At 32.0% G+C, this 17,087-nt stretch overlaps 1 protein-coding gene across 4 annotated transcripts in view; it reads left to right on the top strand.

The window, feature by feature from the left end:
- The window catches only part of LOC111056540 (receptor expression-enhancing protein 1), a 50,984-nt gene that overhangs the window by 16,389 nt on the left and 17,508 nt on the right, over positions 1 to 17,087 (top strand). For 3 of the 4 annotated variants that reach the window (XM_039426930.1, XM_039426932.1, XM_039426933.1), the window contains exons 2-5: positions 5,646 to 5,718; positions 8,656 to 8,735; positions 10,151 to 10,271; positions 12,906 to 13,019. In XM_039426930.1, coding sequence (XP_039282864.1) covers positions 5,646 to 5,718; positions 8,656 to 8,735; positions 10,151 to 10,271; positions 12,906 to 13,019 — 388 coding nt within the window. Of the gene's footprint in view, positions 1 to 4,284; positions 4,378 to 5,645; positions 5,719 to 8,655; positions 8,736 to 10,150; positions 10,272 to 12,905; positions 13,020 to 17,087 lie in introns of those variants that run through there. The other variant, XM_039426931.1, reaches the window with a different exon arrangement.

Raw genomic sequence — 17,087 nt, forward strand, 5'->3', positions numbered from 1 at the left:
TGTTGAAATGACAGGTTTTTATCCATGTTTTGCTCTTTCAGGGCTTATAAGTCTCCAACAATGCATCATAAAAACTTATTCTTATCGTAGGTTTGTAGAGCATTGAATTCTCTTTGAAATGATGTATTATTTCACTATTCCAAGTTTTCCTTTCATTTTTACAGCAGCTTCAATGTAGGGGGTGAAATTTCCATTGCTGCAACAATTGATCGTTTGACAATGACATTTAAATGGGGTGGCTGTGACACAATTTTTGACTTTGCAGCTTAATTTGGATAGGTGAATAGGTGAACATAGCAAAAGTGCGCATCTTTATCCCCTCTGTTGAAGGTGTGGAACCGCTGAGTTAACACTTGTTGCAGCAATGAAAATTCCACCCCCTACATTGAAGCTGCTATAACAATGAAAGGAAAACTTGAAAACCCCCTCAGCACAGGGGGTAGGGGTGGGGACTTTTGATATGTTCACCTCCTTACTACCCTAAACAGAACTGTGGTGTCAAAAATTGTCTTCCAAACATTTCCCTCTATACCCTTTTTTGAGCATCATTGCCTGGACTAAATTTTGAAATTTATTTTGTAAATGTTTGTTTTTGGACTTGAGAGTGCTAAACAATTGAATTTTTAAATAAAATAGATTAAAATAATGAAAATAAAATGTTATATTTATATAATGTGATATTACTGTAAGCTTGAACTGACGTTGTTATGACATTTTTATGTTTTTGACAATAAATGATTTATTTATTTACAATAGTTTTGATCGATGTTGTGATTGAACAATTTCTAAGCAGAATGAACCTATTGCTAGTGATTTGTAAAAGCTCAAATAATCCAATGTAGTCCTGTCAATAGAAACGACAGGATGTAGCCAGCTGGAGTGTTATAACTAAATAATTATTCGTCGCCTGCTGATTGTGATTGTGACTATTGGAGGTCGATCCTTGCTCAGTTGTCATTGTAGTGAGGTTCCCTTTAAACTGTCAGCATTCCTTGTATAAAAGATCAATGCTTCCCATTCAAACAATGCTGACAGTGTGTAGTGAATCTCACTATAATAGGGGCTTCGAACTGATCAAGGTCGCTCAAACTGACTGATTTCAGCCTTCGCTCGCTTGTATTGGTTCTGCACTTGTTGAATTGTATCTTGCCCATAAACGACCTGAATCACTGACTGTGCAACGGCCTCTAACCATCGTTCCATTTCAGAACACTCTGTCGCTGGTTACCCAATTCCATCCCAGTTACTCAGTGAATTTCGACTATAAAATATTGATGGATTTGTAATGATGTTTTGACGTCTGTCGAATAGCTTGTATTTAATTTAATTTGATGTAGATTACACTTTAATTTAACAATTTTAACCACTCCTCTATGACCAGGACTAGGTTTCAACTAAGATAATAGCTCTGTTCCGAGAGCTAGAATAGACAGAAGGTTAAAGTGTGTATATGACATCTTCTGCCAATTCTCAAGTTTCACACATTCTTGCGCGTTGATGTAGGCTAAGCGGAGACTGTTTAACTTTTCCGCATGAAAAAACATGGTAGAAATCTGACATTTAGGTGATAAATTTGGAACGCCTCAAGTGATAATCTTTGTTAACACTATGTTAGTAATTAATTGTTTACAGCATATTCTTGGAATTGAAATGCATATTCTCGCAAAATATGTAAATTATCATGGAAACCTATAAACTCATTATCTCCTTCACTCCTGTCATGTAATCTCAACACTTATCGTGGATGGTGTCCTTCCTCACAGCATATTTTAACCATATTTATCAGAAAATTGAATTTTATTAATTTATTATATTCACATATTTATTTAGTACAAGTGTCTACGGGGATCAAACTCATGATAAGTGGTGGGCAGGTATGATATACAGTATATTAATATTTTTGTGGTAAACCTATCTTTGTTCTACCTCACCGTATAATCAAGTATATCAGCTAATATGATAAAAATAGAGTATGATTGTGAACATGAAGTGCAATACTTACGTAGCGACTCCTCCACTCACACCCGCGTTCACAAGTTAGTGAGCGTGCGTGCGTGACTCCACGTGATACAGTTACATTTCAGCTCCGTAAATTAACTTCAAACCGTGTCCGATTACGGTCGAACGATAATTTCACAAAATATTCTCTCAATTATCTCCCATTTCACGAACGGTGTATGGAGTAAATCATTGCTACAAGATGGTGTTTTTTTTTAATTATTCATTTTCCATTTAATGCGTTCAGAAAGCGTTAAGTTCTACAACCAATGTTTCCTCATATTTCTGTTATGGAGAGAAAAATATTTTAAAACACAAATTCTTTAACCGAGAAAAAACGATTTCTACAGTTGATAATAAAACAGAAATCTGTCTAAAATCTCTTTACTTGTTGTTAGAAGTGGTCAAAGTTGGGGTTCACCTAAATTCCAAAATATTGCAAACTGAAAATATTTTTTTCTTCTGGTTTTGGCAACCAAAGCATTAGCCTACATCATGTAAGTAAAATACAGATTCAGGTTTTTTTAGGAATTTGGTTATACGAAAATTCAAATTTTGGCGTTTTTCTGAACCTTCCAGAGGAACCTGTTTATTAAATTGATAAACCACGAAGGATTAAAAACTAAAGTTGATAAAATTAGTTTCCATCCCTATTTTAATGTTTAGTGATATGTTGGGAAAGTATTGAAAGATTTTACCAAAAATGTTTTGGTCCTGTGTGTAAATCATAATAATATGCCTCTCCTATCGAAATCATCGTATGAATAAATTATTAATAACCAAGGTGATTATTTCCTACAGGTATTGAGTTTTTGCAGTAATTAGGAAAGCAGGCGAATGACTCACAAACAAGTTATGTTGATGGTCCAACAGGATTCTTCTGTTTCGTGAATACTGTTAGATAGCAAACGGATCTTTCATAAAAGAATGAATAAATGTATGAACTTGTGTATGGTGCATTGACCGACTTTCAATTGGAGCCGTAATTACAGCTTCTAGCATCGCAGTTTGTATCAATGAAGCGGCGAAACTCATTGATTAGTCACATCTCAAGCCCTCTTGCATCATCTGTTCAACGACAATGACCAAACTTGTCCAACTGAATTGGAACCGTATTGATGGAGATATGGCTCTTGACTTCTTCACAAAATCTAGTGCAACATTTGGAAAATTTTTGGACTTATCTTTCATTCTAGACAGTCTCATCTTAATTTTCATTGTATTCCACATTATTATACGATTGTACCAGACAAATCTTATCAAGATGGGCTCGGATTTCACTAGTTACTGAAAATTATATTTTTCTCTTTTATAAATAGGAGTATTTAATTATATTCTTCCTAGAAGCATAATTATTATTCTCTATGTTATTGGTAAAAGGATCTTTCTGGCACTCTGTCAATAAAAGCCATAAATAAATGAAAATTTTATCACAATATTTCTCATCCATATTCTATAAGCTACAAAGATAATGGAGTGAAATTAGCTATTTTTAATAATTCTATCACATAGCACTTCGATTTTTTTCTTTTGAAAAGCGCTTCTTAAAAGAGTTGGGTTCCAATATACTTTTCTCAAAGAAATAGCTATTATAAAATGTGGAAGTAAAGTAATATTTTTTGAATTGCAGTTAGCATAATATTAAGTTAGGCAGTGTAGATAAAAACTAGGATTTGTAATTTAATAATTAATAAAGTAGATGATAATTTTGTTTTGTAGTAGAATATGACATGATGTATAATATAGTTTCTCATGCTTTTTATTTTTTAAATTCTATAAACTTATACAATACAGAAAATATATCATAAGCTATAACTTAAGCTATTTTTTCTCGCATAATACAGCTCTTTCCAGAAGTACTGAAACAGAAATAGATCTAAACTACATTTCTATCACTTTCCAAAGAATTTCCTATAATTTTAATTTCAAAATCATCTACTTTATTTCTAAATATTGATAGCTAATCAGAAAAGTTTTTATATTGAGTAGATTCTCCTGCAACCAACTGAACAATTAAATTATAATTCCCAAAATAAAATATAAAAATAGTAGTTTTTAGTGACTTTTAGCCAACAATACTGACTATACAGACTACAGTCAGTGATAATAATACGGGCTTGATCTAATTGCTAATGCAATATTGAGGTGACCGTCACTGAGGGTATCGTCACTATCAGATCTGTGTGCCACCTCCCCCCTCCCCCCTCCCCACGGGCTCGGTGGCCTGTGGCCATGGCAAGGTTGCCAGATATCTCAGCCCAGCAGAGCACAGCCTGCCACCTGTCGACTCTTCATTTGGCCGTGTTTGGTGGTCGCTCGCCGCTTTACCATTGCTGTTGCTGTGCTGTAACTGTCAATGAATTTGTGTCGTTGGATAGTGTACGTGATCCACTTGCTTAGTGCAGATTTATATGGAGAAAATGTGAAAGTTTCTATAGTGTTAGTCATTGTTAGGATTTTTTGTAAAATTCATTTTTTTGAGATTGTTCAGGTTTATTTTTGTGTTCTTGGAATGTCAAAAGAGCTGGCCGGTGCTAGTGGTTTTGTGATTTTGAAATTTGTTGGGAAGTTTTTGTGATATTTTTTGGAATTTGACTGACATTTTGTGAGTTTTTGGACTTGGTGGAAAGTGGAAACTATTGTTCAGTTTTTAAAACGTTCGCTACGGCATTTTTTGTTTAATTCAAATTTATGCTACATACTTCTAATTGAGAAAAGGAATCTTATTCATAATTTGATGCTTAATATAATTAATTGAACTATAGATAGTTATCTTTGATTTGAGTAGTAGATATAATAATCCTTAGCATTATGCATACTTACTTACTCCCTGGGCCATTCTTGTCCAAGTCGACATTTAGTCGCACCAACAAAATGTATAATGAATAATTTATTTCAGATTCAAGATATATTTTTGATACCCATTAAGTTATTCAATACAAAGCACATTTTTATTGATAACGATCTTTTACAGTATCTTTTCTGGAATTAGTAATCATCTCTTTTAGAAGTCAACTTATCAATTTCCTTATTATTTTTTTGGAATTATCCAACCAAAGAATAATTTATTATCATTTAAAATAGTTTATATTTTATATATTTTTCTTGATTGATAAGTTAAATATATAATTTTTTAATTCAAATCTTTAAATTGAATATTCCCATTGTATAATATAATATAGTAGACCTAAATTTATTATGATTAAAAAATCGTGATAAATTAACTATAATGAAATTTTTTTGTTGAAAAATGTCTAGAAAATTGTGATATCTATTATAAATGTTCCAATTTTAAGATTCAAAATTTACTTAACATATATTTTTAGTGATTACATATTTTGCATAGTTATTTTTGAATGCAAGGTTCTCAGATAATTGATTAGTCATTCAATATTCAAACAGATATTCCATACACGATTTCGACATATGTTTCAATTGACTTATCTGACAACTACTGTTTATTTGATATTAGTGTGGAGTTTTTTATCGTATTTCAACAAGTGAAATATTTTGAATTTTTTCTGCAATTGAAGTGTGATTGTATGACATTTAACTCTTGCCTGTGCTTGATTGTGTTTTATCAATAGTGAGTTTTATAATGTGACAGTGAAAACGTTTACAATGGCTATTGTTTATCCGCTTTGCAGACTTCTCTTCGGTACTCTTTATCCGGCTTATGCGTCCTACAAAGCTGTGCGAACGAAAAATGTCAAAGAATATGTAAGTAACATCCAACTCCAATTCATTAAATAAGTTCAGTTACATTTATTGTTTAGTTAGGTACCATAGCTAGTAAAAGACTACAGAGATTCTAAAGTTGTAGGATTATGATAGTAATATCAAATCAAACCAAACTTTAGGTGTATCTTCATTAATATAAAAAAACAATAATATAATTATAATAATATTATTGAATACTTCTGAAAAATAGATATGATCTATTGATTTAAGCAAACACCAAACTTACAGCTCTCACAGTTTGTTGCATTGAGATCCTTGTAAAGACATTAATCAGGAATTTAAAGAAAAAATTGGACAAAATTGAAATTAATCAAAAATAAGGGCTAAAGTGCACGTTCAGTGCCAAAATAAGATAATATAGATCGAACATAAAAATAAAAATAGCCTAATACAAAAAACGCCCAGCTAGACATGATAATTTTGCTTGCATTGATTTTGAAGGTATTATAAATAGCCTATTGTACAATTAATATGGGAAATCCTAAATGAAAAATTGTGCTGGTAAATTTACTGTAATTGTAGAATTATTAGTAAATAGAAGGATAAACTCAATTTTAACTTAACATTTATTAAATAAATGTAAAGAAAATTTAAGTAAATGGACTTCTAAATGAAAATTCTATTATAACAAAAAAGTATAAAAGTCCAGTACATTAGTCATTACAGTGTTAAATTTATTTTTAAATATGAGGGGGCTTATGCATTTCTAATTGCAATGGGATGCTCTTGCAATCAATTAAATGTTTAAGCTCCCGCTCAAATCCCTTTTGTACAGGGGCATTGATTCAATCTTTGTTAGTTCTGAATAATCTTGAATTGTAATTTTGTATAAAGGGACATTCTCAAATTGAATTATAGATGTTGATAGTAATCAATTATAAAAACATTTCAAATTCCGAGCAGCCTAGGCTTATTGATAAAATATTACCAGAAATAACACAAATTTTATAGAGATAAGATTTTGCAAAATCAATCATCTATCAGTGATTAAATCACAATTTGATCGGTTGAATTGAACACTCATTATTATTAACGGCTCATACTAATATTGTTTCATTGCCAAATTAAAACTATATCAATTTATTGGTCATCACGTTACATTCATCTAAATCTAAGGAAAAGCCTACTATCTATATTAATAAGTTGACAAATAGTTTTCAAATAAGAAACGAATAATACAAAATTGTTGTATCTCAAAGCCGTTGCATTGAAGAAGAAGGCCTTGTACTGCTTCTCCATAAAAGGATTAGTTTTGAGGCAAAGACACAGCTTCTCTGATTAGGCATAGGCTTTTTCCTTGACTGTTGTAAATAAAACTATGTCAATTTTAAAAATATTAAATGAAGAATAATATTTATAACAAAACATATTTTGACCAGTAATGAGTTTTAGAGTGAAGGAACGATTATTATGCAATAATATTGTGGTATTATGTAGACGAGTGTTTAGTGCCAAGTTCCAAGACAGCACTAAAGTTGTACAAGGTTGAATGTCTTGCATATTGGCGGATGAAAGCTTGCTGACCTCTGGAGAAAGACAGATGAGTTTTAAATTGAATGTGTGGGAGGGAGAGAGCCAGCTTTGAATACAGCTCAGTAATATTAAAGTGTAATTTGTGTTGACCTTGCCAATGAATGTGACACTGAACCCCAAACAGCTGTCTTCCATGCAACTTGAGCTCTATTCCTCGTTTTTCTCAAGTACTTTCTAATCAGTTTTGTTTTGAAACTTGAGTTGCTTATCAGTATCAAGTCACAGGTGCCAAGGACATGCTTCTGGCTTTAGGTACTTGGGAAATCACAAGTTTAATAGATCTCATGTTTGTTTAGATAAAAAATCATCAATATATTTCATCAACTCCCAATTTTAAATTGACAATTCCCTATTGCTCTTGGAAATAACACAAATTTTCTCAATAATTGTTTTTTTCCTCAAAATCGCATTTTTCCTTCGTCCTATGAATAAATTACTACCTATTTCGTACAAAATTTAAAGCACAGATTATCATTCTTGAAAGTAGTATTATAAAAAATAGAATTGGGCTTAGTCGTTGAAATTAGCATAAACCCTATTAATATGTCTTGAAAGTAAATAGAATTGTTTAAATCTCTAATAAGACAGACTAATTTGGGTTATGGAGCCATGTCTTTGCCTTCTTGTGTTTTACGCTTGGGAATTAATCAATATTACAATTTCTACAATATTCTCAATTATGGATTGCCTCAACCGAAACAATATTGCATTTACAATATGTGTTTGAAATTAATTATGTATAGTGCCAAAATAATTTTTTGTTGTATATACCAACAATATAGAGCCATCAATATCGAAAAGTACTTTCGATTTCACGGAATTTCTTGTATAATTGTGACTGGAGATTTTGGGCTCAAACATGCTTATCACCAAAAGTTTTTAACCAGGTCATTGTAGTGCTATCGGATGGGCACGTTGAACTGTCGCTCGCTGAAGTATGACAACCATATATACAATCATGAATTCATTGACGGCTTTAATTACCTATATATTCAGGCGAGGTGAGACCTTCCCGCAAGGGACTTCCCTCCCTCCAACTAAAGTTATACGAATTTACTTTACTGGAGCTTCACATTTGTAAAAAATGGTTCAATAGAACAATATCTATATGTCACATAATATTATAAGAAAGTGAAGTAATTGAAGAAATGGAACAATTTTTCTTATTCGTTTTTTTTTCATTTATTCATATGCAAATACAATCCAGGTAAAAACAACAGAAATTTGTCCAAAACTGCTTCAAACCTTAACTTGGAATACACAGTCTAAAGGTCAAGTTACTTACGTAACTTATTTTTTGAAAATGTTTCATATATTTTCCAGAACTAGGTTATTATTGTGAGATATGAGTTATGCAAGAAACTAATTTTGTTATAATTTTAGGTGAAATGGATGATGTACTGGATCGTGTTTGCACTCTTCACATGCGTCGAAACGTTCACTGATGTATTCATCGGTTTCTGGTGAGAAACAAATCCATGCATTAACCATTATTGACACTGCAATATACAGTAAAATGTTACAATGTTATTACACTAATCTTCATTACCTTATTCTCAGTCTTTCATGAATTACCCATTATCAATACTATAATATACAGTATATCGTTACAATAATTCTCTAATGTTGATATATTTACCTTCATTACTTTTTTATCAATTTTTTGAAACTATATAAGCAACAGGAATGAACTAGATATACCAATACATTGAAAATAATAATAACTATTGAAAACAATTCTAATCAGTTTAAACAAATAGTCATACATTCATTCATTTAGAAGAGCAAAATTGTAGATTTGAGCCTAAATTTGATATAAACATGAGAAAAATTTGATACAATCCTACCTCAACTACATTATTTGATACTCAACTTCATAAACATGAAACAAATAACTATTATTCACACTATTAACATATAATAATCTATCTTGAACACTATTAAGGTTTCACGACGCCACTGTATTCTATTTGTGTTGACTCAGTTTATTTTGAGATTCAATTATTGAATTTAGTTATTTAAAGCCACGCATCATTGCAAAATGCAGCTTCTTTTTTAAAATATTTTCTGATGTTCTTACTTGATGTGCACAAAACTACACATGTAGAAATCATAACTTAGGAGGTGTGTGAGGAGAGCATTCAGACTGATTTCATACTAATCAAAGTTTATTATTCTCAAATGTCAATGATATCCCCTTCAAAGCAAAGCAGTTCCCTTCTCTCAATCATTTTGAGAGAAAAAAAATGTTTGAGCCGGTTGTTCTGAAGTCTGTTGAATTTAACTGTGATCAAGTGCTAAAATGCCTAAAAAAGTGCTAAAAAATGTGCTAAAAATGCTAAAAAAATGTTTGGGTCGGTTGTTCTGAAGTCTGTTGAATTTAAGTGTGATCAAGTGCTAATCAAAGACGTCTTTCCGCTTCTCTGATTGGTTCTCGTGGCCATGACTTTTGTGCTACTGGGCCAATTTCTTTTACCAGTCTATTCTAGCTTTCGATAATATGCAATATGCATCATATATATTATTAATAAATAACCAGTGCTACTTTTGGTAATAATCCCTTTTCCAATTAATTTTTTGAATGGCTTAAATAATTTGAAGAATTTTGTGTTTTTTGAAAAAAGGAAATGTGGTTTTTTAAAATGGGTACTATTTTTATTGTTAATTGTATAAATGCAAAGTAACCCAACCATCTGGGTTTACATATTTTGAATATGTTTTCACATAAAAATATAGCCTACTTGTTTTATAATTATTTATTCTTAATTCCTTACAACAATTACATTACTAAAAATTACTATGGGGAGAAGAAAATAAGGTAAACTTGTGCTTTTCATGCAAATAGTTGGTAATTAATGAATATTCTGTCTGTGCACAGGTTTCCGTTCTACTACGAGATAAAAATAGTGTTGGTGCTATGGCTGCTGTCTCCGGCGACGAAGGGCTCGAGCTTCCTCTACCGCAAGTTCGTGCATCCCATGCTGGCCAAACGAGAGCCGGTCAGTTACCTATACTTCAGTAACAATTACCTCTTTTCAGTACAGTCATAGAGAAAAGATAGCTATAAGCTATATAAGTAATGCAAAATAGCATAAGTTATGCTATCTTTCCTCTATGGTACCGTATTACTTTAGTAAGCTATAGTGACGATCACACTTTGCACTGTCAACATTGCTTAGGGCGGATGCACACGAGGCGGCATGTTGCCGTTCCGGCAGTGCCGACTCGTCAGTATACAGCATGTTCCACGAAAGGTGTAACAGACGAAGACCGTAGATTCTACATGGAATTTGCAACAGAAAATGTCCAGTAAAACTTTGTTATACCTTAGCTTTAAATATGAATGGATTTTTCCGATATTTTTGAAAAACGTCAATAACTAGTAAACTATCAGTCAAAATCGAATTGTAAGGATATGGTTGGGTAGAAGAATTAATTTCCAATAAGATTCATTTAATTTGATTCTTTGACTTTTTGATTTCTTTTATGAGCGTTCAAACTGTTTAAAATTTGGCTTTGAACTTGACGAATGTACTTATTTCAACTTTGATCCTTCAAAAAATGCTTAAAAACGTCAAACAAAGAAACAAATTATATGTATGTTATTGGAATTTCTTCCTCTTTTCAACCATACTTACTTACTCCATGGTGCTACAGCCCATCCAGAGCCTTGGCCTCCTCTAGAATGCCTCTCCACTCCTCTTTGTCGACAGTCTTGCGTCTCCATCCCCTAACGCCTATTTTCCGAAGATCATCTTCTACATCCTCCAGCCAGCGCTTGCGAGGACGTCCTTTCAGCCTTCTTCCACCTGGGTTTTCTCTGAAGACTTTTAACGGCTCTTGCATCGCTCATTCTTTCTACATGACCTAACCAGCTCAAGCGTCTCACTTTTATGTTATGTACAATAGGTGGTTTTCTGTACAGGTCACGCAGCCCTTGATTCGAACGAAGCCTCCATTCTCCATCTATACATACTGGACCGTATATTCTTCTCAGAATCTTCCGTCCCCATATACTCAGTAGTTCTTCATCTTTCTTTTTCATAACCCAGGTTTCTTCCTCATATAACACAACTGGCTTTATAACAGTTTCATAGATTTGTAGTTTAATTTTCCTTGACAGTGTTTCGGATCCTAAGTATTGGCTAAGTGCATAATAAAATCGGTTTCCTGCAGCTATTTTTGCTTTTGTACCAATTTCAACATCGTCATCTTCTGTGATAATAGAACCAAGATATTTGATGTTTTCCACTCTTTCGAATGTGTAATTATTGCACTCTATGAATCTGTTGCCAATATGGCGGGCTCTGCTGCTTGCCAGATACTTTGTTTCACTCTCATTAATTGAGAGTCCCATCCATGGAATTCGATTTTAACTTATAGTTTTCTAGTTATTGACGGTTTTAAAAAATATCGCTAAATCGATATATCTCTAAGTTCGATATAAGATCATTTATATCTAAATTAATATTATTTATGAGTAAATCGCTTCCCGGTGGTTTGGAATCCACCTAAAGCTGTAAAGCAGTAAAAATATAATTCCCATAAATTCTATCATTCATACTCGCTCGAACGGGCTGAATGGTAATAGCCCAATAATTAGAACTCTCGTGGGAATTATAATATATTCACTGTTCACTAGCACTATTGTGTGGAAATGCAGTTCAGGTTAACTCATCATCATCCGTCTTATTACCCATGCACAAGCCTAGAGTTTATGTGGGTATCATCCTCTGAAAAAAAATGTTGCCAATTGAGTTGCCAATTCAGCAAAAGCCGCCTCTTGTGACTCTAGTCTTATAAATGAAACCAACGCCCCCGTTCAACCAATGATAACAGTTTAATGTGAATGTGACTATAGATTGGAGTGCAACAAAAGAATAAACCAGTATTTCCATTCATTTAGCTTAATTATTCAGTTTGTTTAAATCTGCTGTGCTGTACAATAATAGTGCGCGCCTAGAATATTGATTAATTTTTCTACTTGAAATTTGCTAAGAAAAGTTGTAAAAGCAGATGAAAATGAAGCTGGCATTAATATGGAAAGAATTAATGCAACACAGTGTTTTATTAGGATATGTAGAGATTTTGTTTCTCAATAGTGACACCTCTTGCGATTTAATGTGTCTTTGGACGGCTACAGATTGAACAGAAAATTATGTGATTTGAAAAATTCAAGAGAACTATTCTATTTTCAATTTTAAAATTGTAATTTTTTAGTATACAGTAGGCTGGATTTCTTTGGCTTCGACATTTTTGTGTTTCAAGTGATAATCGCTTTATTCATAACAATTCTGGAAGGTAATAGTTTTGGGCTCAATGTGATATTCCTCTTCTAATTACTGATACGGTCATGAAGAATACCAGAATATTATCAGAGATAAGTTTGACATTATTCTAGATCTAGTTTTCTTCAATATTATTAACCATCTTTCAATCACTTTGATCATGTTAAAACCCAATAGAATGCATTACTCAGAGTATCAAGTTTATATGAAGATATAATAAAATAATTAAAAGTTGAAAGAATAATATTGATAATTTCCTACTGTGAAAATGATCAATATTCAAAAAAATGCATTAAAAATTAATCTGAATGTCCAATTTATAATCTTATAATTTAATTATTGCAGGAGATCGACGAATACATTGCTCGTGCCAAAGAACAGGGTTACACCACCATCCTCCAACTTGGATCTCAAGGCATGTCATTTGCCACCAATATGATAATGCAGACTGCTATTAAGGTGACATTTTCCTTCAATTCATTATTCAATTAAATGTTTTTGCTGTTTGATAATCTAATTTCGTTCTTGAGCTATTATTCTTTCTTGTTGCAGAGTAGTATTTCATTTGTTTAATATATTTAAAAATACTATTATTACCTATTCATTTGATTTCAATTTACTTTTTCAATTATTATTTTCTATCAATCATTTTATGAGTTTTACCTTTATGGGAGTAGGGTGAATGAATTAGTTGCAACAGAATCACATTATGGAAAGGATTTACCGTTTTCTAATAATTAATTAAAAAAATATCACACTAATTTCTGTTCATTAACTCAACTAAAAATAGGGGTGATCTAAAAATGTCATTTTCTAAAATTTCAATTGAAACGTAAATGGAATGGAATAATGCTTTTGCATTTGAATAACTTGTATCGATCAGTGAAGCAGATGTTTGCACATAAGCGGCTAAAGCTACTGATTGACTTCACTACAGTATTGAAATTGCTCACTGACTTTTGAACTAAATCTTGATAAAGTTGTAATTTTTGAGGTCCACAGTAAATGATACAATTTGAGTAATTTTTGAGGTTAATCCCAATTGAATATTGGTTTGGTGTATTCATGAGAATTAACTAACCAAATAAACTAATGAACTATTATACAGTTCTAGAAACAAAATGTATTGATTTTTAAAGAAACCACGCTTATTAATAACTAATTCACTGATGCCGAATCGCTTCCATAATTCTAAACCTAAGTTACATTTATTTAGTAAGTTTCCAAATTGAAGTTATCAACGTTGGAAATAAATGCACCTTATAAAATTACAAGCTATGAAACATTAAAAAAACAATTGATGATTACTACTTTTCTTCCAAGATTTCGAATGTTTACAAATACAATAAAAGCAACTGCCTCACAGTTATTCACGCTTTAAGAACTTTTTTGGAAAATTACGATTTTAGAAAAGTCCATGTACTGTTAATTTCATGGTTCATCCTTATCTATCATTCTTGATAAAAAACGTTGTACTCTATTGTACTTTATTGTTTTTCCTCCCCAGCAGCCAAATATTTCCAGTAAAATCGAAATGTTATTTTGTTCTAATAAATTGAATGCTATTGTTCGGGAAATTTTAGTGGAATGAAAAAACAAGCGAAAGCCTGTATTGTTTATATTGTTTAGATGTTGTTAGTGGTATGGGAGATTTATGTATTACTCTCGCCAAAGTATTGACTACTTCATTATTTATTAAGAATCTAATTTATTTCCCCCCTTATTTCTTCCCCCTCTAATAATATTAGTGTTGGAGTAGATGTAGTATAATTTTTAGATGTTTTCAGTAGAAAAATTAGTTTTGTTTTTTACTCTCCATAAACCTCCTAAATTTGTTACTAGCTTAGCAACTGACTCCCATTATTAGTTTGATTTTGCATGTTTGTCGACATTGCCGCACCTTGATTGACTACTAACACACTGTTTTATTGTTTCCATTTTGGTTTGCATTTTGCTGCGTGGCTTGGCTTGGTTTGCTCCCCACCCACACCCTCTTGCAGAAAATGCCGCTGGCAGCGCTGGCTGGCGGAGAACATGCGCACTACGAGCAGCAGACGCATGCGCGTCACGTGACCGACGGGGCGGCCGGAGGCGAGAACAGCTCGGACTTTGCTCAGGAGGAGTTGATGGCCTTCAGCGACGACTCGAGTGTCGAAGAGTGGATGCCACAGCAGGCGGCAACCAAAACCAGTGCCGTCCCAAAGAAGACCGCCAAACCTCGTCGCGGACGCTCCGCCAAGGTGGCGTAGACTTACCAACATAACCTCCAAATTCCTAATCTGATCTCTCCACCGAACCACTCACATCGATACAGTTGTTGAAGAAATTCTATGTGGTCATGTTTGGCTGGCAATTTCCAATGATAGGCCTAGTTTAGAGATCATTCTATTTTCTGGTTTTCAAGAAACGTTGATGGCAAGAAACTAGCAGGAAATAAGTGGTTGAGAAATTTTACGTGACCCAGTTTAACTGGCAATTTTTTAGAGAATTCTCAACAAGAATTCAAAAATATTTTCAGTTTTATTTTTCTTGAGAAATAAAGAGACTTTTCGATGTGTTCCTGATTAGTACCAATTTTTTATTTAGAGAATATAACTATGTGCAGGACAGATTCCTGAATCTTATAGATATCTAGTAGACCTAGTTGATTTTGCTAGATTTTATGTTTTGAATATTCCCTAATAATTATTGTTTTCAAAATTTATAATAAACCGAAATCTGATATATGTGAAGACTTTTGTTTTAAATTTCATTTCAGCGTTTTTCCGTTCTCTTGATGATAATTGTAGTTTAATTTTAATTTTTAGCATTAATGACACGAGATATTTGGAGGAACATGGATTATGAGAGGAGATGGAAAGAATAAAAAATAATTTGTAGGATAAAGTGAGAAATTGAGAATCTACAGGTGCTTTCTGGCCTTGATTAAGTTATAAATCTATTGAAAGTTTCAATGATTCTTGTTTTTATTCAATTTGACATGTAATCGTATTTTTAAGTAAATTTGTGATATTCGTTTACGATATTGTGTTGGGAATACATAATCATGAATTTTGATAAATTGGGAAATCATTGTAATTACATTTAGTGTGTTGTAGACTGAGTAGTCTTCCTAGTTTCCAAAATAGCCTACATTAAATTTTGCATTATGCTGTAAATTAGCTTTATAAGGAATGAGGAAATGTTTCCCGTGTTTGAACGTGCAGTGAGATATAAGTTGATAATTTTCTACTTGAAAATACATTTCTCATTGATTATCCTGATTAATATAACAGATCTTGATGGGATTTCTGCATTAATTTGCTCATTGCAATCCAAGGAAGGGTATTAAGAAAAAGGTGATTTATTTTCAAAGGTTGTGATAGTTACTTTAAGTTATAATGTAAAATAGTTGTTTTATATATTTGATATTCTATTTTCTCAACATGACATTGAATATCGTTGAACAGTCTTGGATAAATTTAGTATCTTTATAAGTATTGTTGATTAGTAGTCCACTTCAATGTTACATCAATCTGTTTCTCTATTCATTTTCAATATCAATAAACTATTTAACAGAACTTCAATTTCGATTTCCAATGATCGGTCGAAATGCTTAGTCAGGTAGGCTATTACTAAAAAGTTGATCAGATAATCGATTTGAAAGAAAATTCTCATTGATTGATTTCTTATGATTGAAATTATTTTCGATTTGAAGGAAAATTCTCATCACTCGTTTACTGTATCAATAATTAACATGTCAATAATTTTTCAGCTAAACTTTCATTAAAATTTATCTTCTCTTTTGAACTTATATCATTGAAAATATATTATAAAAGATAAGCTGTATATAGCTATATAAGTTTAAGAAATGAGTATCAAGTAGTGAAGCTACTTGTATAATATTGATTAATAGGCTATGTGTGCTGTTTTCAGATGTTTTACTAATTTTTTAATTACCGGTAGTTAATTTCTTTACAGTTAAAATTATTTAGGGTACATATAAATGATTTACGGTTTTCATTTCTAGCTCACCAATTCTTTGGAATTTTATCGCTGTTCTATAAAATTTGAAGTAATCTTACAAATTGATATTGATAATGAAAGTACCGTAATCAAAATTGAAAAAATGTAGGTACCGTACATTCAGTTTCAAAAAATTAATTGTTAAAAATGTAAATACATTTCTGAAAATTGGTTTCTGTTTCTATCTATTGTCTCTCAACTATTATTTATCTTCCTTACAACATGTAAATTTGCTTTTGAATGATAGATTTATTTGTAGCAGATGTAAATCACTGTTGAGAAATGATAAGACTGGAAGTACGTAGTGTAAATATTATGTGATATAGTTCTAAGCTTGACAATTTTTAATTCTGAATACCATATTGTTCTTGAAGGATAAGTCAGAGACTTGATAAAAATGACAGTCAATAGCATTTCAAATACCTAAAATAATATCCTTGATTTATGATGTATGACTTATTGTGCTGTGAGTAGTAATCTCACAAGAATTATAATTTTTCACATTTGTAATGATTTTGAAGA

This window comes from Nilaparvata lugens, chromosome 4 (assembly GCF_014356525.2).
Source record: "Nilaparvata lugens isolate BPH chromosome 4, ASM1435652v1, whole genome shotgun sequence".
In the NCBI taxonomy this organism is placed as follows: domain Eukaryota; kingdom Metazoa; phylum Arthropoda; class Insecta; order Hemiptera; family Delphacidae; genus Nilaparvata; species Nilaparvata lugens.